The 21,324-nt window shown below is 45.0% G+C and overlaps 1 protein-coding gene across 3 annotated transcripts in view; it reads right to left on the bottom strand.

The window, feature by feature from the left end:
* The window catches only part of TEP1 (telomerase associated protein 1), a 38,024-nt gene extending 19,845 nt beyond the window's left edge, over positions 1–18,179 (bottom strand). For 2 of the 3 annotated variants that reach the window (XR_015768540.1, XM_028119423.2), the window contains exons 1-14: positions 17,977–18,179; positions 17,066–17,226; positions 13,575–14,345; positions 12,304–12,486; positions 11,861–11,995; positions 10,970–11,131; positions 10,385–10,546; positions 9,984–10,061; positions 7,884–8,008; positions 7,537–7,694; positions 4,150–4,259; positions 3,550–3,640; positions 3,130–3,316; positions 630–798 (exon numbers count right to left, since the gene is read on the bottom strand). Coding sequence is in view for 2 of the 3 variants with exons in the window: in XM_028119423.2 (XP_027975224.2) it covers positions 630–798; positions 3,130–3,316; positions 3,550–3,640; positions 4,150–4,259; positions 7,537–7,694; positions 7,884–8,008; positions 9,984–10,061; positions 10,385–10,546; positions 10,970–11,131; positions 11,861–11,995; positions 12,304–12,486; positions 13,575–14,321 (2,307 nt within the window). In the remaining variant the exon portion in view is untranslated. Of the gene's footprint in view, positions 1–629; positions 799–3,129; positions 3,317–3,549; positions 3,641–4,149; positions 4,260–7,536; positions 7,695–7,883; positions 8,009–9,983; positions 10,062–10,384; positions 10,547–10,969; positions 11,132–11,860; positions 11,996–12,303; positions 12,487–13,574; positions 14,346–17,065; positions 17,245–17,976 lie in introns of all 3 variants that reach the window. The other variant, XM_088024702.1, reaches the window with a different exon arrangement.
* Positions 18,180–21,324: the final 3,145 nt, after the last annotated feature.

The following is a 21,324-nucleotide window of genomic DNA, read 5'->3' as shown; positions in this document are numbered from 1 at the left end:
GATTGGACAAACATCACAGTGAAATACAGCTCCCCTTCCCCCTCCCCCCTGCTTTTTTTAAGTAAGCTCCATGCCCAACATGGGGTCTGAACTTACCTCCGTGAGATCCAGAGTTGCATGCTCTATCAACTAAGCCAGTCAAGCCAGCCAGGAGCCCCAGCTCCTCTATTTTGAAACCCACCATTGCCCATCCAGCCCTGGAGGTCAAATACCTCCACTGGTTGGGGAAAAGGGACAAAATCCCCAGTTAGGAAGGGACAGCTTCAGCAGCTCTCAGGATGAGCTGGCCAGGGAGGAAGGTGGAGAAGGGCCAGGATTCCTGCCCACATTCAACACTGGGATGTAGGGAAATAAAAATGAGATATATTTTGGTGACAGAAATATAGAGAGAATTAAGTACCAGCCAAATGTGAAATACAGAAGTATGATAATCCATGAACAGGCTTGAGACCACATTCTAGGAACTGTCCTTAGAAACCAAGGTCCGATACTGAGAAGCAAATGCATGCCATTTATTTCAGTTCTGAGTACTTCCTTGGGAAAACCGTGTCTGGGAACAAGAGAGCTTTCAGGATCCCCAGCATCCTACTAACTCCCCACCTTTTAACTTTTTTTTTTTTTTTTTTTACCCCTTGTAGGTTACTCTTCCGACAGAGCTCATCCGTCCCCATGTCCGTCAGATAGACCAAGATGGTGCAGCCGGGCAATAGCGGCAGGTTGTGCTTCACGGAGATGTTCACAGCTGTCTCCAGGGCCTGCCGGTACCGAGCCAACATCTCACTATCGTATTTTCCCCGTCTGCCGGCAGAAAAGGCACAGACAGAAGGGCTCAGGAGTTTCTCTGTTTGCCACCTTGAGGCAGACGGGAAGATGAGAACTTGGCACTCCAGTACCAAGCGTTCGTGCCCCTGCCACAGCCCACCCCCACGGCCGGTAGGGGGTACTGGGGCAGAGCTTCCGGGCTTCCATTACAAAGGCCTCTACTAACCCATTCTCATGGCAGAAGAGGGGAAGTCATCTGGAGACTCACTCTCTGAAATCATTTGCCACACTTCCCACATCAATCCATACCTACTTCATGAGGCAAGACTTAACTGCTCCATATTCTTTAATTGTATTTTAAAGAAATACTAACTCCTATTCTGAAAACTGGAAATTAAAAGAGGAAAGAAGGGAACATTCATCCCACCTTTCCAGTAGAATCTTTACTTCAGGGTAACTGAATAGTTTAAGTTGATAGGACAGGTTCTTTCTAGAGTTCCAGCTAGTAAATATGGGGAATGATAGAAAACTCCCACTCTAGAACTGCTAATAAAAGAACCGGTTCAGGCAAAGATCACCAATGGATGAACCATCAACTTACAGTGAAGAGATCAGGCTATAATCACTTAAAAGAATGGATCAGTCTTAGCATCACGACAAGTAGGACCACCCGACCTTTGGTGCTTCCTGATCCTGTATCTTATTATGAGGTTTAAAAAAAAAAAAAGTCTGGTGGTCTCACAGTGTACAGAGGATCCCCTATGAAATATTCTTGCAAGGAAAAAAAAGTGAAATCTGAAGCTATATAAGCCTTCAGAGTTAATGCCCTCAGCACATGAAATAGAGAAACAAGTTAGAAGACACCATGAGGAGGTTGACAAATCCAGAATGTGGGACACTCTGCAGGGTCCCTGAAGCCAGTTTCCACAGTAAGCCAAGGGCATGAAGACAATGAAAATATTAAAAGAGATATAAGAGACTTAATAATCAAATGTAATGTGTATGCCTTATTTGGATTCCGATTTGAATAAAGTTGTGAAATCATACTTTTGAGATGATTGGGAAATTTGAATATGGACTAGATAATAAAGGATAATACCAAGCAATTATTAGTATAATTATTAGGTATATTAATGACATTCTAACTACATAATAAAATGTATTAAGAGACACGTGTGAAATAAGAAGGGATGAAATAAAATGTATCATATTATTCGGCATTTGTTCTTAAAAACACCTTCCCAGAAAAAAGAAGAAAGGGACCACTAAAAGAACTGTGATAAAATCTAGATAATCACTGAATGTGGCTAACAGTTTTATGGGAGTCCATTATACTATTCTCATTATTTGTGTGCATGTTTAAAATTTTTTCATAATAATGTTTTTAACCTAGAAAATTCAGTATTCTCTGCCAGTGCTATCCAATAGAATTAAGTTACAATTAATGAAACAAAATTAAAATCACACATGTAACTAATAAAAGTTTTTAGTAGCCAGAGGAAAAAAGTAAAAATAAACAGGAGAATTTAACTTAATATGACATTTGATTTAACATATCAAGCTATTTTCATTTTAACATGTAATTAATACAAAAGTTACAGAGGAGGTATTTCACATCCTTTTTCATACTGTCCTGAAAATCTGGCACATCTCAGTTCCAAATAGCCAAGTGTGGCTAGTGGCTGCTGAACTGGCCAGAGAAGGCATGTTGTTTGGACTGGACCCCAGGCCTGACTTTTAAGTGGCCCTGGGTTCAGCCACGGATTCATTAGTAGGTTAGATGAGCCCTGCATTTGTCTGGAATGAAGATCCTGTTGAAGCATCTAAAGGACAGAGTGCTGACTTCATCAACCTTACAGAACAGGTTTTATGTCTGACTTTGAGCCTGCTCGGTGATAACTATCTTTATATGTATAAACAAAAAAAAAAGAAAGAAAGAAAGCAAATGGGTCAGAAAATAAAGACACGGAGAGAGAGAAACAAAAAGAACAGATATCATGGAGAAGAAAGAGACTCAGAACCATAGCAGGAGCAGAGAACACCAGCCTACACTAAGAGAAAGGAGAATGCTGCACAGATTCACAGAACCCACAGAAACCAATAAAACAATCCCAGATAATAAACTGGAGGCCCAAATATAGTTTTTTTCTCATGATTTCTCCATAGGACAATGTTAAAGGCGAGGTTTGCTATACAAAGACAGTGAGCCACTGGGGCAAGCATGTCTTCACAGAATAAAAGTCGGGGTTCCCAGATGACTCCCAAGCCCTGTAAGGACACCTCTTCTTGCCCACCCTTTGTTCCCAGATAGGACAGCATGCACACGCACACGCGCGCACACACACACGCACACACACACGCACACACCTGGCCTTTTGTATTTTCAGCTTTTCCCACTTGAGCTGCTCATATATCACCGGTATCATCATTGTTGTCCGAAGTTGCCGACGACTTGGTTTGTAAGGATACCTCCGATATGTCCAATTCTTGTCCTTTTTTGCGTTTCTAGTCATTATCAAACGTATCAGCTTTGTATTGGAAGGCAGTGGCAATGCTGTGTGGCAACAGGTAAGTAAGTGAGTCAATGTCTATCAGGTTCTGTTCCCTCCTTATGTTCTCCCACCAATACCTGTCCTAAGCCCTGACCCTTGAGCTGGCAATTGTCTGACTTCTGCCCACCCCACACCCTGAGACTGGAAGGCAAGAGGCTGAAAAATACCAATGCTCCTAGTTCATCTACTCTCAGACTCGAGAGATAAACAGGATTCGGAAGATAGATGATAATACCTTTACTTTTGAGTCGGGCCTCAAAGTTATTGATGGAATCATGGGCATTAAGGAATCTGAATGGAAACTGCCGACTGTGGATCACCGAATTCTGGAAAGCAAGGGTGGGGTCATGAGCAACATATCAGAGAGTATGGGGGCGGGGCTACTCAGGGGCCTTCGGGGACCGAGAATACGAGATAACCACTCTATTAGATTTGTGGGAAAGTGAGGAAGGATCAAATGGATATTAGAGAAGAGATACAGAGAAAGGTGGAGAAGAAGAAAGAAAAAAGAAAGCTGTCAGGTGAGAATATGAGAAGAGGGAAAGAAGGGAGAGCAAGTAATGGAAGGAGACTGGTTTCTTTTATATCAGACTCCCTCTGAAGTCAGTTACATCACAAAAGTGCCTCTTCTTGGTAAATCAGTGATCCAAAGGAAGTTCTTATACTTGAATCTCTGGGGCTTATCTCCCCAGATCTGTCTCCCCCCTGTCCATATCTCCATACCTGTTTACAGCCCACATGGAAAACAGCTCGTGGCCATGACCTTCCCCAGCCACGAGGAAGACGCAGCAGCATCTCCGCACCCACCTCCAGTCCCCCTGCCCCTCATACATACCTCATGCTGGAGTCTCTGGAGTACAAGCTCGTGGTGGCGGGCACTGATCCCAACCCACAGGAGGTTGCACAGATTCCGAAGCATGGCCATGAAGGGAAGCTTCCCGTGGTCTGTGGAAGGTCAGGCACAGGGTGAGGAAAGCAGACAAAGGATGAGTGAGAGAGGTCAGACCAGAGCAAGAAGTTCAGAGGCCACACAGAAAATTCAGGATGGAGGGAGTGAGGTATTAACATATGATCTACCCTACTCAAAATGTTTTAGAGGTCTGGAAAGATAAAAAACAGGATTGGTCTAAAGTGTGGAGCAAGATTTATAGAACATTGTTTACGAGATGGCTGTTTATTGAATAAACAACTCCTATTACTATTTTGTCTGCTGGTCCAGCCACGAGATTGGGTTCAACTGGCAAAATATGTTCTCTAGGGCACCTGGGTGGCTCAGTTGGTTAAGTGACTGCCTTCGGCTCAGGTCATGATCCTGGAGTCCCAGGATCAAGTCCCGCATCGGGCTCCCTGCTCAGCAGGGAGTCTGCTTCTCCCTCTGACCCTCCCTCCTCTCATGTGCTCTCTCTCATTCTCTCTCTCAAATAAATAAATAAAATCTTTAAAAAAAAGTTCTCTAATATAGAGTAATGATTTCCAAACATTTTAGATGGTGAAATGTGAAATTTCCTAGTGTATGTGTATTTATTTATAACTTGTATATGTGAAGTGTAATCATCGGGTTAATATTTCGAGGCACAACTTAACCTAAGGTTAGGTTCACCTTTAATAACAGTGTATGTAAATTCATATTTCAAATAATCTTCCTGGTAATTTTTAAGTTTTCTGGCAAACTTCTTGTGAGATCTGATTAGTCATTATTTTTCATTGAAATGAAAAAGACTTGTGCTAAAGCAGAATTTCACCCCATCACTTTCATATTGTCCATTTGTTCTGTGATATTAGTATCATCTTCAAATCATAGTTTCTTAATAATAATGTCTTTAAGGCCTATGTCCATTTTAGATGGTTAGTTTAGTTAAGAGTGAATAATAATTCTAAATCCACTTATAATTCAAGGATAAGTTTGGTAAGTCATTATGCAGAAACCAAAAAGGAGTGAGGGGCTCTGTGGACGCCCTCGTACTGTGGAACCCCTACTCTTCCTCCACAAACCTGAACTCTCATATGTGCCGTGTACCATACGACACACGGACTAAGTGACCATAGGGGTGCGATCTATATGGTTAAATATTGAGGAAATCCTTTCTTTTAGACGAGGGAAACCATAACTAGGAAGTGTGATATTTTTCCTGGGTACCCCCAGAGGTGCATTCGGACCACTGTAGAGACATGGCCTATCAGTCCCCAGCCCCAACCCCAGGCATTAGCAGCAGCTTTTGTCAAGAGAATGGTGGTGCCTTTTTTTAAGGTGATGTAAGTCTCATTTGAATTACAGCTAGAAGCTTCCAGCCTTCTGGAAGTCCTGCGGTTCTCAAGTCATAATTCTGTTCACAAACTGTATAGAACAATTAGGTTGTGTACACCATGTAAATGATGGGTGACAACTCATAAACTATTACATCCTTTGTCAGCTCATAAATTGTTCTCAACTGTTGCTACGTATGAGAGGTGTTCTAGATCATTTAGATAAGAAATTAAGTCCAATATCATATAAATAAATTGAACATTTATCCTTCAGACTGAGAAGTTCACTGATTTCATTCAAAAAAAACTGTTAATAAGGGGCGCCTGGGTGGCTCAGTCGTTAAGCGTCTGCCTTCGGCTCAGGTCATGATCCCAGGATCCTGGGATCGAGCCCCGCATCGGGCTCCCTGCTCCACTGTAAGCCTGCTTCTCCCTCTCCCACTCCCCCTGTTTGTGTTCCCTCTCTCACTGTCTCTCTCTGGCAATTAATAAATTTAAAAAATAAAAAAAAAACTGTTAATGAGTTATTAATGAGCCCTGTGGTCTCCAAAGAGGGGTCTGTATATCTAACTACATTTTGTCTTATATTTTATTCATATATTTATATTTTTTATATTTTACTTATACATACTTTCAGATCTATATTTATATAATTATATTTTATGTATTTCCTAAAGTACATAATTCTTTAGTACATATATAAAAGCCTTTAAATTATATATATACATTTCTGATGAATTCCAAAACTTTTTTTGCAATATATGATCAAAAAACTCTGGAGACCAGTGGATTAGACTACGGGCATTAGACTCAGCCTACACTTAACTAATGAATCGTTGAACACTGCATCAAGAACTAATTATGTACTATACAGTGGCTAACTGAACATAATAAAAAAAAAAGAAATCTTTACTGCCTAGAACATTTATGATTCCATTAATATTAAACTACATGCAAATGAAAAAAAATAAATAAAAGCTCTATTGAAGTTAAAAAAAAACTCAGCTTAGATAAATGACACAGTTTTAATTTTCAAGGGCAGAGGGAGGAAGTAGAGATGACACATACCAGGATCAGCTATACATCCTGGCTGCCATCCCTGCTACTTTATCCTGTTCCACCCAAGGCATCAAATGTTGGGGAAGAGGCTGTCCCGCATGGGTGTGTGCATGTGTGTGTTTTAATTCCCATGTGATTCTGATGCCTACACCCCCAGCGACAACCACAGAGTGAGGGCAGTGACCGATGAGCAGCTGAGAATTCAGGCTGCCCTGAGCACAATCTGCACGTGGCAGTTTGCAGAGAAAGAGATTAAAAAAAAAAAAAAAAAAAAACGGGGCTTCTGAAGCTCCAAAATATGAAGTCTCCAAAACTCAAGCAGTCACAAACTCTACAGCAAGACGTTTTTCAACAGATAGAACTAGACTTGAAATTTTTAAAGATGTAAGAGGACATAAAAAAAGACAGAACAGAAAAGAGCCTTGTAGAGTTAAAAATAAATTAACAACAACAACAAAAAGAGACAAACAGAAGACTGAAATAACTTAGGCCTCCCGATTTAATTTTTTTTTTCTCTTTATCAGTATGGGCAAATTACCTAAAATGTCCATGTCCTAACTACGGGTTCCTGTGGAGATTCCAATATGCCAGTCCTCCCTTGATTGGATGACTTAGCCAGTATGATACAGGTGAAATCAGAGAGAAGGTACCACTTTCGTCCTGTTCATCAAGGCTTGTGCATCACCTACCCACATCGGGAATAATGATCTCCCTATGATGCCAGTGCCACTCAAAGCGGGCACCACTGGTCCACTTGGGCATGGTCAACGGCAAACCTCACAAATCCAATCACTTTCAGTGAGGCAACCACCAGGCAAGAGAATAACTGTATCATGCCATGGAAATTAAGTCAGGGTCCAACATGTAGAGGTGTGAACGGGGAAGAGAGGGAGGGAATATGTGGTCAAAGTTACTCTACCAATGAGATCCTCCCAGACAGAAGCTTTGTTCCCCCGCAGGCTCAGCTCCCGCTCCCAGGTCTCTGGCTGAGGAAGCTTCATCCGCTTCCCAGCTCTGCTAGAATCCCATGGCCCAGGGAGGCGACTTCGAGAAAACATTTGTAGGTTGGAGGGGTACCTGGGACAGAAGAGGAAAAGCTTATCATTTCAAAGCCAGCTGAAAATAACTCAGAAAAGGAAAGGTCGGTCAAAGCCAGTGTTTGCCCCTAATGTTGCTGGGGTCAGAACTACAGGCGCCAGGGCCGTGGAGGCTGAAAAGCCATGGGGTCACCCCGGTGGAAGGGGTGTACGGGGTGTGTCTTCTCACCTGTAGCCCAGCAGGGCTTGGACGTGCTGAGCAGGCTCCCGGATGTGCAGTCGCCGTACTAGCTTCTTGAGAGTGAAACTTGGCTGCTTCTTTTTCTCTGGCACTGCCTTGTAGGTCTCCTCAAACTGTGGAAATATCCCCCAAGTCCCACAGTGGTCATTTAATCTACGACCATAGTCACTTGCTTCAGAAATCAGAACCGCAGACCTCCTATACCTATGAAGTAATTTATTCCCCCAAAATAGATGTGGGCAGAGTAGGAATAGGGGGCAAAAGTCTCCAGCAACAAGCGCTCCTGCAGCGAGCATACCATAATAGCTCTTTGGGGTCACTGTGTTTCATGTTCACAAGATTGAACTATTCATAGTTAACATGGGGTAATTGGCTTATGAAAAACAAGATGCGGATGGAATGAACAGAGAACACCTTGTTCTTAGAGGGAGGGAAAGGAAAAGCAGCTTTTATTTAAATCACTGAGACTTGGAGGAGGAGGTAAATGGAAGTATCAACACAATACAAGCTGTGAGGAGTGAAAAAACTGAAAGAAGTTGGCTTTCTATGGTATCTTCTATGGTAGAATCTTCTATGGTAGAAGAGCTAAGTTTGGGATATATTATTAGGATGAAGAGAAAAGATCAGTTGACCAACTGAGAATGTGTTCTCTTGTAATACCACCATATTATTTTCCTAATAATCTATTTCAATAATAATGATGTTGGTGATAGCTAACACTTATTAAGTGCCAGGTATTGTTAGAAATACCTTAAATTCAGGGTGCCTGGGTGGCTCAGGTCATGATCCCAGGGTCCTGGGATCAAGTGCCGCATCGGGCTTCCTGCTCAGCAGGAGTCTGCTTCTCCCTCTCCCTCTGCTCCCAACTCGTGCTCTCTCTCTCTGTCTCTCTCTCTAACAAAAATAAAATCTTAAAAAAAATACTTTAAATTCAATAACTGATTTAATCCTCGCAAAAACCCAACGAAGTACCCAATGAGGTGCTGCTATTATCCCCATTTTATATCTGAGGAAACTGAGGTAAGACAGGGTAAGTCATTTGGCTAAGGTTGCATAGCCAGCAAGTGGTGCTGGTGGAGGGATTCAAACCCAGGTCTAAATCCTGATTCTATGTTCTTAACCACAAAGTGCAGTGCCTTATTTGTCATTAATGCAAAAGGTTTGGTGCAGTTTTAAAACCTCCTATGGAAGGTAGATATTTCATTATTTATTTATTTATTTGAGAGACAGAGTGTGTGTATGTGCGGGGGTGGGCAGGAAGCAGAGGGAGGAGAGAGAACCTCAAGAAGACTCCCTGCTGGGGCACCTGGGTGGCTCAGTCGTTAAGCGTCTGTCTTCGGCTCAGGTCATGATCCCAGGGTCCTGGGATCGAACCCCACATCGGGCTCTCTGCTCGACAGGAAGCCTGCTTCTCCCTCTCCCACTCCCCCTGCTTGTGTTCCCTCTCTCGCTATCTCTCTGTCAAATAAATAAATAAAATATTAAAAAAAAAAAAGAAAGAAGACTCCCTGTTATGTGAGGAGCCCAACACACGGGGCTCGATCCCATGACCCCAAGATCATGACCTGAGCCAAAATCAAGAGTCAGATGCTTAACCAACTGAGCCACCCATGTGCTCCTATTTCATACATTTTTAACTCACTTATCCAGCTGGACATGCCGTCTGTCAGTAAATACCAAGGGGAGCAAAATGGGATATAAAAGGAGCCTTTCCCAGTGCTCTCAAACCTGACCCTACAATCACAACTGAGAACTCGCCAGGTAGGAAATTGGCATGTGCGTACCACACCATCAGTATTTTTTTTTAAGATTTTATTTATTTGACAGAGAGAGAGACAGCCAGAGAGGGAACACAAGCAGGGGAGTGGGAGAGGGAGAAGCAGGCTTCCTGCGAGCAGGGAGCCCGATGCGGGGCTCCATCCCAGGACCCTGGGATCATGACCTGAGCCAAAGGCAGCCGCTTAACCGACTGAGCCACCCAGGTGCCCCAACCATTAGTATTTCTAAACCAAATGGAACTCCATGTCTAAATATCAGCTCAGAAAAGGTTTTACATGCACATATGGAACCCCAGAACAAGGCACTCACCTTCTTCTGTTCATCTTTAAGAGGCCTAAGGTACCTTGGCAAATATTTTTGTGTCTCAGAAAATGGGCGCCCTGTCTTCTGTAGGGACAGGAGAAGCAATTTCAAAATGGGAAAAGGAACTCATCCTTGGAGAGAGCCACTCCAATTTTTCCAAAAGCCCATCTCTACCAAAAAGGAAGCCAGCCAAGAAAGAGGCAGGCCCTGCCCTCGCTGCCTCCTGAGCTCTACTCGGCTCCTCTGCTTTTCTCTGACTCCCTTATTTCTGGTGGAAGGAACATGTAACATGCTTAGTGTGCAATCCCCCAGGGTCAGCATGTTCCTTTGACCGCCCCCCCCCCGACCCCGCCTTTCCAGAGAGAAGGGGCCTGGCCTATGAATGACCAGGTTGAGCAGGGACTGACTGGAGGGCGGGGAGGCGGGCGGGGGCGTCTCTTGGCCCGGTGCTTCCAAGGGTTGTACTTAGCCAGCTGGTACTCATCAAACTGGGCAAATTTGTCAGTCATAGCAGCACGCAGGCAGGCAGGCAGGGGCACCAGCTTGTCCTCCTCTCCTCCAGCTAGGTTCTACCAGAGAGGGAGGAAAGACCATCAGGAGTGAGACACAAACCAACCCTCTAAAACAAGGTCAGACTACTTCACGGGGTTAAATGAGAGCAGAGAAGAAGGAGGTGGTTTCCAGCCCCAGCTCTAAAGTGATCATTTCCATGATCCTGGGCCAGTTGGCAGACTTCGATTCTCATCTCCTACATCGTAAACACGAGGTCCAGAATAAGACCACTTTTTCTCCAACTGTGGTGCAGCTCTTCTCAGTTGTCTTCTCCCTACTGGGCAACCCAACCCGATCCGGGGAGAAGCTGTCCTGTCTGGGAAGCAAAGCTGAAGACAGCGGAGGGGAAGCGAAACTAGATGAGAATTTTCCACGGGGATGCAATGAGCAAAGGAGAGGCAACCAGTAAGAGCCAAAGCTCAGGGAACGGAGTGCCATACCTGGTAGAACTGGGCTACCTGGATCCAATCAGAAGGCAGCTGGACAACAGCACAGAAATAGCGTCGCAGGTGGGGGCGGCAGAGTGGCAAGAAGGCAGCAATGGCCAACACTTTGTTGGCCACAGTCCGGATGTTCAGCTGCTGCCTGGCGTACAGAGATGCCTAGGGCACAGGGTGGGGAGAGTTGGCATCTCAGCCACTTGTTCCATAGCATCATGTCCTAAACTAACTTGCTTGCCTAATCCGCCTGCATAAAACCTTCCCTGACCCCTTCACATTGTCTATAAAATAGAAAGCGCAAGCCTCCTGGCTTGGCATGCTACATCCCCCATAATCTAGCCCTTATCCAACTTTGCATCATGGCTTCTTCTGAGTCTACTGATTACCTCCCAAGTCAACCAGGTACATAGTAGGCTTCCCACCATCAAGGTCTATTGAAAACTACCCAGGGTTCAAACTGCTGATTAAACCTGCCATCTTCCAAAGCTTCATAGAGAACACTCCCCCACCATTTCTCTGCTTCTGAAACATTCACTACCTACTACTCCATTTGCATTTATGTGATACTTGGGAATGTTCTGCTTCCCTAACAATATCATAAGCTCCTTAAAAGCCAGATCCAAGTTTCATTATATCTGTTGAAATGACCCTCAAGGCCTAGCTTTGTGTACTTAGCCTGTGTACTTACTAAACAAATGAGCCCTAGTATATTCTTTCCCAATCTCATCTTCCCCTGCTCCTCAGAGAACCCCAGGGACCAGCCCTCAGACTCACCCAGAGATGCTACTCCCTTCCCACCAAGCTGGCCACCATCCTCCTCCCACAGCATGGCCACAGTTCCTACCTCCCAGCTTCCCATTCCCATCCATCCCCTCCTTCACACCACAGTACCTTAAGGATGAACTCAGGCTCCAAGGGGGCAAGTTCACTACAGACTTCAAAGAGAATACCCGAGGTCAGGTCAGCTGCATCTTCTGTGTTTACCTTTGACGTCAGAGTGGAGCACAGCAAGCTTATGAGAACCATCTGAGAATCAGGAAAGAGAGGGGAGAAAGGATGAAAGAGGTAATGAGGACCAACTCAAGGCACCCACTCAGGCCGATTTACGAAATCAAGAGCAGAGAGAAATGACCCCACATTCAGAAAGATGTTTGCCCAACTGCAAGGTTAGAAAAGGTGATTAGGGAGTGAGAAATAAGAGCTGGGTGATGCCCCCTCCTTCCCCTTCCATCTGTGGAGGGGATCTGGTTCAGCCTTCAGTCACCACCCCTCCACACCACCTCACACCCTTCTCTCCACCATCATCAACCTCTCCCCAACTCTGGAACTTTTACCTTCTTGTCCTTAAGGGCCTGGTCAGTGGGCCCAGGATGAGATTCAGAGTCCCCGGCGGTGAGCTTCAGGACAGGCTCCTCTACCTTTTCCTCCTCTCCCAAGCTTAGATTATAAAAAGGCATTTGAACCTCTACCCATTCCTTCTCTTCCGGCATTTTCTCTTCTGAAGAGGAACAATGACCCTGAGGACAGTGGCAGTTATTAATCACATAGACAGATCTGAAGGCAGACCCCAGGCACAGGAAGTCTACATCTATCTTCCAGCACCAAAACTCCTCCTCCCTCCCCCTTCACACGCCAGCATCCACCTCTCCTGGCTGACAGAGTGACACCTCACTGTCACACACACCCAACTCAACCTTCTGAGCCTTTGCTCAGACGCTTTGGGATCTTCCCCTGCTGTCATCTCCTTACTGATGCCACAGCCTAGGAGCCTGGGGCCCCTCACAACACACCTCTGATACTATTAAGATATTCTGGATTCAGAAGAAAAAGAGCCAAGTCCCAGATCAATCCCCCAGCAACCGTGAGCTGCTTAACTTCTGAGTCTCAGCTTCATCACTTCCTACTACCTACTTAATAGTGTCATTAGAAGATTAAACGGATAATATATATATGGCTCTTTGCAAATTGCAAAGCCCTAAACAAATGTAAGATGGCACTAGTAATCCTGACAATGACCCTCTGAGATAGATTTTCATTGACCACATTTTAAAGGGGAAGAAATCAAAGCTTCAAAAGGTTAAGTCTTGGCCAAGATTGTACGGCTTATAGTTGGCCGAGACAGTATAGCTTTTGCCTCAGTCTGAATCCCAAGTCCATACAGAAGGAATGTGTGTTTGTCTACTGATTCTGCCCTGTGTGCTAAGTGTGTTTGTATAGATGTGTACAAGTAGACATACATTTACACGTGTACATACAGGGAAGTGGGCACGGTATAGCAGATGCATCTCCTGCTTGACATAAGATCTTAAAAGCGCTTGATTGGCTGCTACTGCAACATCATGCTGCCCCTGCTCCTGAGCAGAGGCTTCTAAGGACAGGGCCTGTTTTGGCTCTATTGTCCAGAATATCTGAACCTGATATGCAATAAAAGTAATGACGCTGAAGAAGACAGCCCAAGAGTCAAGGGCACCTCAGGAAGAAGCTCTGAGGACAGAAGTTATACAGACACAGAGCAGCACAGAGGGGAAACTGTGGCACCAAAGGCTCGGGACTAGAGTATCCAACAGACATGGGTGGAGTCAGGATGAGTGCCGGGAGCTATTACCAAAGCTGTTTCAGGAGCTCTCTCTGTGGCAGAGACGGATTTCAAGGCCCTGGGGCAGCTGGGACAGCCTAGCCCCTCAGAGAGGCCCTGGGCCCTCCAGTTTGGAGGCTCAGAGAGTGGGCAGTTGCTGATGTTCAGGCTACGCAGATCAGCTTGCACCAGGTGAGCTCTCTGGAGACAGTGAAGCAAGGGGTTGGTGGACACAGTACTTTTTAGAACAGAGAGTGTGGCCAGGCACCGGTTTTCTAAGGAGAGGATGTCTGGGTGGGCAGACACATGCCCATGTGGTTTCTCCATGGTCTTCAGGTCAGGAAGTGTGGCCAGGCACCGGTTTTCTAAGGAGAGGATGTCTGGGTGGGCAGACACATGCCCATGTGGTTTCTCCATGGTCTTCAGGTCAGGAAGTGTGGCCAGGCACCGGTTTTCTAAGGAGAGGATGTCTGGGTGGGCAGACACATGCTCATGTGGTTTCTCCATGGTCTTCAGGTCAGGAAGTGTGGCCAGGCACCAGTTTTCTAAGGAGAGGATGTCTGGGTGGGCAGACACATGCCCATGTGGTTTCTCCATGGTCTTCAGGTCAGGAAGTGTGGCCAGGCACCGGTTTTCTAAGGAGAGGATGTCTGGGTGGGCAGACACATGCCCATGTGGTTTCTCCATGGTCTTCAGGTCAGGAAGTGTGGCCAGGCACCGGTTTTCTAAGGAGAGGATGTCCAGGTGGGCAGACGCATGCCCATGGAGTTTCTCCATAGCTGGACCCCAACCAGTATATGCCTAGAAGGAGAGAAAGACAGGTCATGAGCTCCTGGCTGCACTGGGAGTATGTCTTTCCCATAGTCCTCCTGGTAATGCCAGTAACCAGCAGACAGGAAACAACCAATATTTCTTTTTCCAGGAGTGGGTTCATTCTAAGGATGTATAAAGAAAATATTATACAGAGAGAATGCAGGGAGCATTCTAAGTGAGAGGAGTAGGGAAAAGATAAGGCAGAAGCTGAAGAGCAGAGAAGTTTAAAAAAAAAAAAAAGTGTTGGAGACGAAAAGGACATGTCTCCTCAGGAAGGGGTAAAGGAGCCTCCTAGGGCTGTTAACGTGATTCCTACTAAGTATAGGGGTCACACTTGTGAACTCTAGATTCTTAGCTCTAGAGAAACAAATATTTTGATCAAGATGTCTATATTCACCAACCTCAACTTCCTTGCCTCCTACTCACTGTTCAACCAACTAAATGGGATTCTGTCCTCCCTACTCTTTCAAGGCTGTCCTCTTGGTTAACCAACGGCATTCTTGTTACTATGAGAACAGGCACATCTTGGCCCTTATCTAACCTCATTTCTCAAGCAGAATATGACACTGTTGCTCACTCTTTCATTGAAACTCTCTTTTCTCTTTGGCTGCCTTGGTGCCACTGTCTTGGTTTCCCTCATATCTCTGACCCCCTCTTCATGAAGGCTCTTTCCCACTATCGCTTGAATGCTGAAGCTCCTTAGAATTCTATTCTAATCCTGTATACTTTCCCAGGATAGGCGCCAAATAACATCTCTGTGCTGGCAACTCACAAATTTATTCTTTGACCTAGATCTCATCTGAGCTTCATCTTCATTTACCCATTTGCCTACTGGACATCTCCACTTGGAAGACCCAAAGATACCCAAAACTCCAGACCCCAAATGTATCCTTTCTCCCACTCTTCCTCAACTCTATTCCCTCTCCTTTCCCCAGTCTCCTTACAGGGATATGGAGTGAAATAGACTTGAGTTTGAATCCTGATGGGACCCAGAATTTACTTGGGCTGGTTACTTAAACTCTCTGTGCCTCAGTTTCCTCATCTACAAAATTGAGATAAATGCCTACCTCATAGAGTTGTTATAGGAATAAATAAAAATGTATTAAGCATTTAGAACAGTGCCTGGTAATTAGTAAGTGTTCAATAAATGGAAGCTATTGTTATTTGTTATTATCATCCAGTAAACTACCAAATCCTATTGATTCTACTCCCTCAATGTCTCTCAAATCTATCCAGTTCTCTCCATTCTGCCGGCCACCGCCTTTGTTGAAACCCTCCTAACCATGTGGCACACAGTATGAAGATCTGTCTAAAGCAGCTCCTCGGTATATACCCCAGCCACCATTTACTACATCACCTTGTTTATTTTACCATGATAAAAAAATTATTTTGTTTGCTTACTTGCCTACTTGTTTCCTGTTTCTCCTTACCAAAATAAAACTCCCTGAGAGTCAGGGAGCTCCTCTGTCTGGTTCACCTCCGCATGGCCAGCATCACACACACAACCTGACTTTTGATCCTCTCCCAGCCTCATCTCTTACTGCTACTCCCATCAAACTGCAGTCATACACACTCTTTTAAGTTTATGAATTGCCAAGGTATCTCTTGACTTAGGATCTTCACACAGGCAGATGCCTAAAACACTCTTCCTGGGCACCTGGGTGTCTCAGTCGTTAAGCATCTGCCTTCGGCTCAGGTCATGGTCCCAGGGTCCTGGGATCGAGCCCCGCATCAGGCTCCCTGCTTAGAGGGAAGCCTGCTTCTTCCTCTCCCACTCCCCCTGCTTGTGTTCCGCCTCTCGCTCTTGCTGTCTCTCTTTCAAATAAATAAATATTATAAAAAAATTAAATAAAATAAAAAAATAAAACACTCTTCCTTCTACCAAGAGCACTTCGTTCCCCAGCCCCCCCTTTAGCAGTCCAAATTCTACTTTCCTGCCACTCTGCAGGCCTCAGTTTAGTAGTCAGTTCCTCTAAGGAGCCTTTGCTGACAGGCAGCCCTAGTCTAATATACGTGGCTCTCTCTATGTTCTCACCAACAGCAAACCTCCTCTATCACAGAACACATTTCTTACATTGTAATTGTCTGTTTGTCTTTCCCCCACCAGACTGTAAGTTCCTGAGGACAGAGACCCTTTTCACTTTGTTCACCATTTTCTCTATAATGCCTCGTCAGTGGGATTTAGAGGCTTTTGAGAATCTGGTGAAAGCTGTATAACTTTTTCATAGAAAAACATGAGTATATACCATTTTGCACACAATTTTCAGGGAATCCATTCATGGATCTCCTAGAATCCCCATTAACTGCAAATTAAGAACCTCTGCCTGAGAAAATGCTTAAATTTATATCATTAGGAATGTATTTACTTATTTGGACAAGTGCTTATCTCCCATTTATGTTTAAGTACTTTAGGAATAAGTACATTGTTAAGTCAATCACTTAGATCTTAATATACAAGAGCTGAGGGACAGGAATGCAGAACACTTCCAAGAAGACTTGAATAGATTGACAATCCAAAACTAGAAAAGACAATGATATCTCACCAGACACTAGTGCATCAGTGTGAACAAATTACAACAAGAATGATGGCCTCTGTTCCTATACACTTCCCTCGGGTCTTTGCACTATATAAGCCCCTAGGGAAAGGAGTGGGAAATCTCAGAACTGACTCAAGATATATCAAAGCAAAATAAAACAAAAAGTCTTACGATAGGGACGTCTGAGTGGCTCAGTCAGTTGGGCATCTGCCTTTGGCTCAGGTCATGATCCCTGGGTCCTGGGATCCAGTCCCTCCATCAGTCTCCTTGCTCAGCTGGGAGTCTGCTTCTCCCTCTGCCTGCTGGTCCCCCTGCTTGTTTTCTCTCTTTCTCTGACAAATAAATAAAATCTTTAAAAAAAATAAATTTTTAAAAAGTCTTACAATAAAAACTAAGTTAACAGAAAAATACAGTTAAATATTTTTTTGCACCCTGGAGTTTGTGAAGGGAGATTCAGCTGGACTACAAACGAAAAGCAAAAATCCAATCTCCAGTTCCATTCTCCAGAGATAATCACTGCTAACAGTTCTGAAGGAACAGTTTCAGACACTTTTCTATACATATACAATTACAAGTTTATCCCCCCCCCCCCCCGTTTTCTTTGCATTCCACAAAGAGGACCACACTTTAGACACTATTCTGCACTTAGTATATCTTGGAGACCTTGCCGGGTAAACACATTTACACCCGCTTTTAAGCTGGCTGATACTCTCTCCTGCTTCAGCACACCCCGTTATTAGAAGCAGTGCGCACACCACCTACTCCTCGGTAGTGGCAGCCACTCTCCCTTCCAAGAAGCACACAGAGCAGAGGAGTGACTCATTCTCACTGGGTCTCCTTCCGTGTCCTTGCATCCCCCGCCCCTCCCTCTCCCTCACGGTCTCCGCCGGCTCCCCCACTTTTCCTTTCACACCCACACCCCGTCCCGAGCAGCCGGGAGGACGCGGCGGGCAGAGGCTCCCTGCCGGCGCTAGGCCCTCCCGACTCTCCCGAGCGTCCGAAGTGGCCGCGCTAGGCCCTTCCCGCCGGCTCCCCGCTGCCGAGCCCAGCGCCCCGGACCCAGGGCCCGCGCGGGCTTCTACCTGCACCCGGACCGTCCCCGGAACCCACGGGGCTGAAGACGCTGGCTGACGGTTCTCGGTAGCAGGCAGCCGGGGCCGGGGTCTCAGCTCCGCCAGTGGGAAGAGTGGAAGCCCGAGGAGGAGCGGGCGGAGACGCGGCCCGGGCGCGGCGCGGCGGCCACGGTGCTGGCAGCGAGCACCGGGCCGCGGGGAACTGAACTGCCGGCCGCGATCAGAACCCGTAGAGGACGCTGCAGCCTCTCCGGGACCTGAGTTTAGTCCCCGCCCCACTCCAGTCCCTCCTCCCCACCCCCCACCCCTGCCTCCTTTCTCCTGTTGCATCTTCAAACTCCGTTTCTTGGGAAGGACTTTGGCATGTTCTCTACCTATCTGGGATCCTTTTCTCTTGGTGTCAAAGATAGTTGGACTTTTAACTCCTCCTAAAGTTACTTGGTGAAAGTGGAAATAAAAGGTGAGAGAAAGTCTAATGGTCTGTAACCAGGTGAAAGGCAGTGGCCTGTAAGCAGGTGTAGATATGGAATAATGAAGGCAGAGGGAACTGAGAGTGTGCCAATGTCCACCTGGGAGAGAGCCGTGGATTACAAGGAATCTATATGGAGCCATCCTGAAAGGCTAAGCAGAATTTTTCCCAGAAGGTAGGACCAGGCTCTGAAAAGAGACAAGTGACCTTTAGGATGGTATTGCTACTACCATTTCATAAAGAGCAGAGCCAAACAGATAGTTGCAGGAGAAATATGCTTACCTTGGGTAAGACAGATTATCTGTCTTCTGGAAAATATCCCCTTCCTTAGGGAGATACCCTTCATTCTCAGGTAAACACCTGAGCTTCAGCTCTGACTTGGGGGCATCCTATCTTCTCAAATTATTGAGCTAGATTCCAGTTTCTTTCCTTAGATGCTTCCCTCGCTACCTGCCTTATCAGTCCCAACACGCCTTTCTTATAACAAATATTTTTACGCCACCTTTATAATGATGAACTACAATGTATAAAAAATGTATTTTACCTACACACACAATTTAAAAATTTATAAAATATCTAAAGAGATATAAAAGAATAGAAGGAAGATGATTTATTATAAAACACTATGTGGGGGCGCCTGGGTGGCTCAGAAGGTTAAGCATCTGCCTTTGGCTCAGGTTATGATCTCTCAGTGCCCAGGGCTCCGGCTCCCAGCTCAGCGGGGAGCCTGCATCTCCCTCTCCCTCTGCCTCTCCCCCTGCTTGTGTTCTGTCTCTCTCTCTCTCTCAAATGAATAAAAAAATTTTTTTAAATAAATAAAATACTATGTGTTTATATATGTAAATATTTGGGCACAACATTCAAGAAGACAATGTAGTACTCAGATACATGCAGCTCTATATAGAACTACCTTGACTGTAACAACTACAAATGCAACATGATATGGGGACGTTACGATGGTGATTCAAATACCATGAAGAGAGGTGCTGATGTGGCATGATTTTCCAAAATGACAATTTCTGGCAAATTTTAGAAAAAACAAGGTGTGATCATCCCATGATATTTGTAGTAGTGGCATTCCTGGAAAGCTCAGGATATATTAAACCATATATAAGATGCCTTATGATTATATTTAAAATAAAATCAGATCCCTAATTACAATGAGTTTTCAACTACATGAGTGACTGGCAAATCATTCAAAGTTGTCAGTGATGGAGGCATGTCCCTTATTATGTGGGAGGGCCCTGCACATTTGCTGAATGTCTAGCAATCTTGGCTAGACATTAATCCTGCCCATTAAATGTCTACAGATAACTCTAATAATTATGAGAGAAAAAAAGCCTCCACAAATTTTTGAATCCACTCCCTAGGTGCATTTCTGCTCATTGGAGGTCCATCTATAGGGGAAAGAGAAGAGTTTGGTGAAGGAACACCAGATCTAGGAAACCCATTAGGCGCCTGGGTGGCTCAGTCGGTTAAGCCTCCGACTCTTAACTTCACTCAGGTCATGATCTCAGGGTCATGAGATGGAGCCCTGGGTCGGGCTCTGTACTGGGCATTGAGCCTGCTTAACATTCTCTCTCTGCCCGTCCCCGCCCTCCTTAATGCCCAAGCACTCTCTCTCTCTCTCTCTCTCTCTAAAAAAAAAAAAAAAGACAAAACAAAACAAAACAAAAAACAGGAAACAGGAAAGAAGAGGTCCTGCAAGAAGACTGCAATGGTGACATACTGAGAAGGAAATAAGAGAGGAAAAGAGTGGATTACACATAAGACTTCCTTCTGAAGGCCTAAATCTTCAAGGCTTCCTCCCCTTGGAATAAGGGAGATACCTTAGATAATTGTCCTACCTCAAGGCCTCCTCCTCTGTAGCTCTCTGTGGGAACTATCTGCCTTACCAGTGAAAGAACAGGATATGCAAGCCCTTCCAACTTAATCCAATGAGCATTGAAGCCTCAGATCAGAGAACACTAATGATGCACGAAGAATAGCAACAGGGACCCCCACTTCCTGATTTACTAGGAATGTCTAGAGTTTACTTTCTGGTTAGCTGTAGCAACAAAGAAATTCAAGGCCGGCAAAGCCTAAACACTGGAACCACTGGAGATAATTTAAAAATTCCATAACCCGGGGGCGCCTGGGTGGCTCAGTTGGTTAAGCCTCCAACTCTTGGTTTTGGCTCAGGTCATGATCTCAGGGTTATGAGATCCAACCCAGTGGCAGGCTCTGCTCTCAGCAGGGAGTCTGCTTGAGATTCTCTCTCTCCCTCCCTCTACCCTTCCCCCACACACACTCACACAGTCTTTTCTTCTCTCTCTCTCTCTCTCAAATAAATAAATAAATAAAATCTTTTTTAAAAATTCCATAAACCAGGCCACAACCCAGACCAATTAAATCACAGTCTCCAGAGTAGGACCCGGACCCCAGTAATTTTTGAAGCTCCCTAGATCGATACTAATGTGCAAACAAGTTTGGGAACCTCTGCGCCAGGGTCTTGCTAATGAAACTATGGGCTGTAGACCACCATCATCAGCGTCACCTTGTTAGAAACACAGACTCTCAGCCTCCCCCCCAACCTATGAATCACAAACTATAATTTAACAAGATTCCCAGATTATTCCCAATCACATTAAACATTGAGAAGCACTAATCTTGACAAGTGGAATGGGCCCTGGAGTCTCCATACCCAAATCCTGGGGCCAAGGTCTTGCAACTAGTGTTTTAACAGGCTCTCCAGGTGATTTTGATATACACTGAAGTTTAATAACCCCTGGTTAAAACTGGGGTTGCTGCTCACCACCCTCCCCACCCCTTGAAAATTTCTCATTCAGTAGATCTAGGATAGGACCGAAAAATTTGCATTTCTAACAAGTATTGCTCAGGTAATGTTG

Source organism: Eumetopias jubatus, unplaced genomic scaffold (assembly GCF_037043125.1).
Source record: "Eumetopias jubatus isolate StellerSeaLion01/CBP00866 unplaced genomic scaffold, mEumJub1_p1.0 scaffold_7, whole genome shotgun sequence".
In the NCBI taxonomy this organism is placed as follows: Eukaryota; Metazoa; Chordata; class Mammalia; order Carnivora; family Otariidae; genus Eumetopias; species Eumetopias jubatus.
Note: the sequence above shows the minus strand (reverse complement) of the source record. Positions and strands in the feature narration are given on the sequence as shown.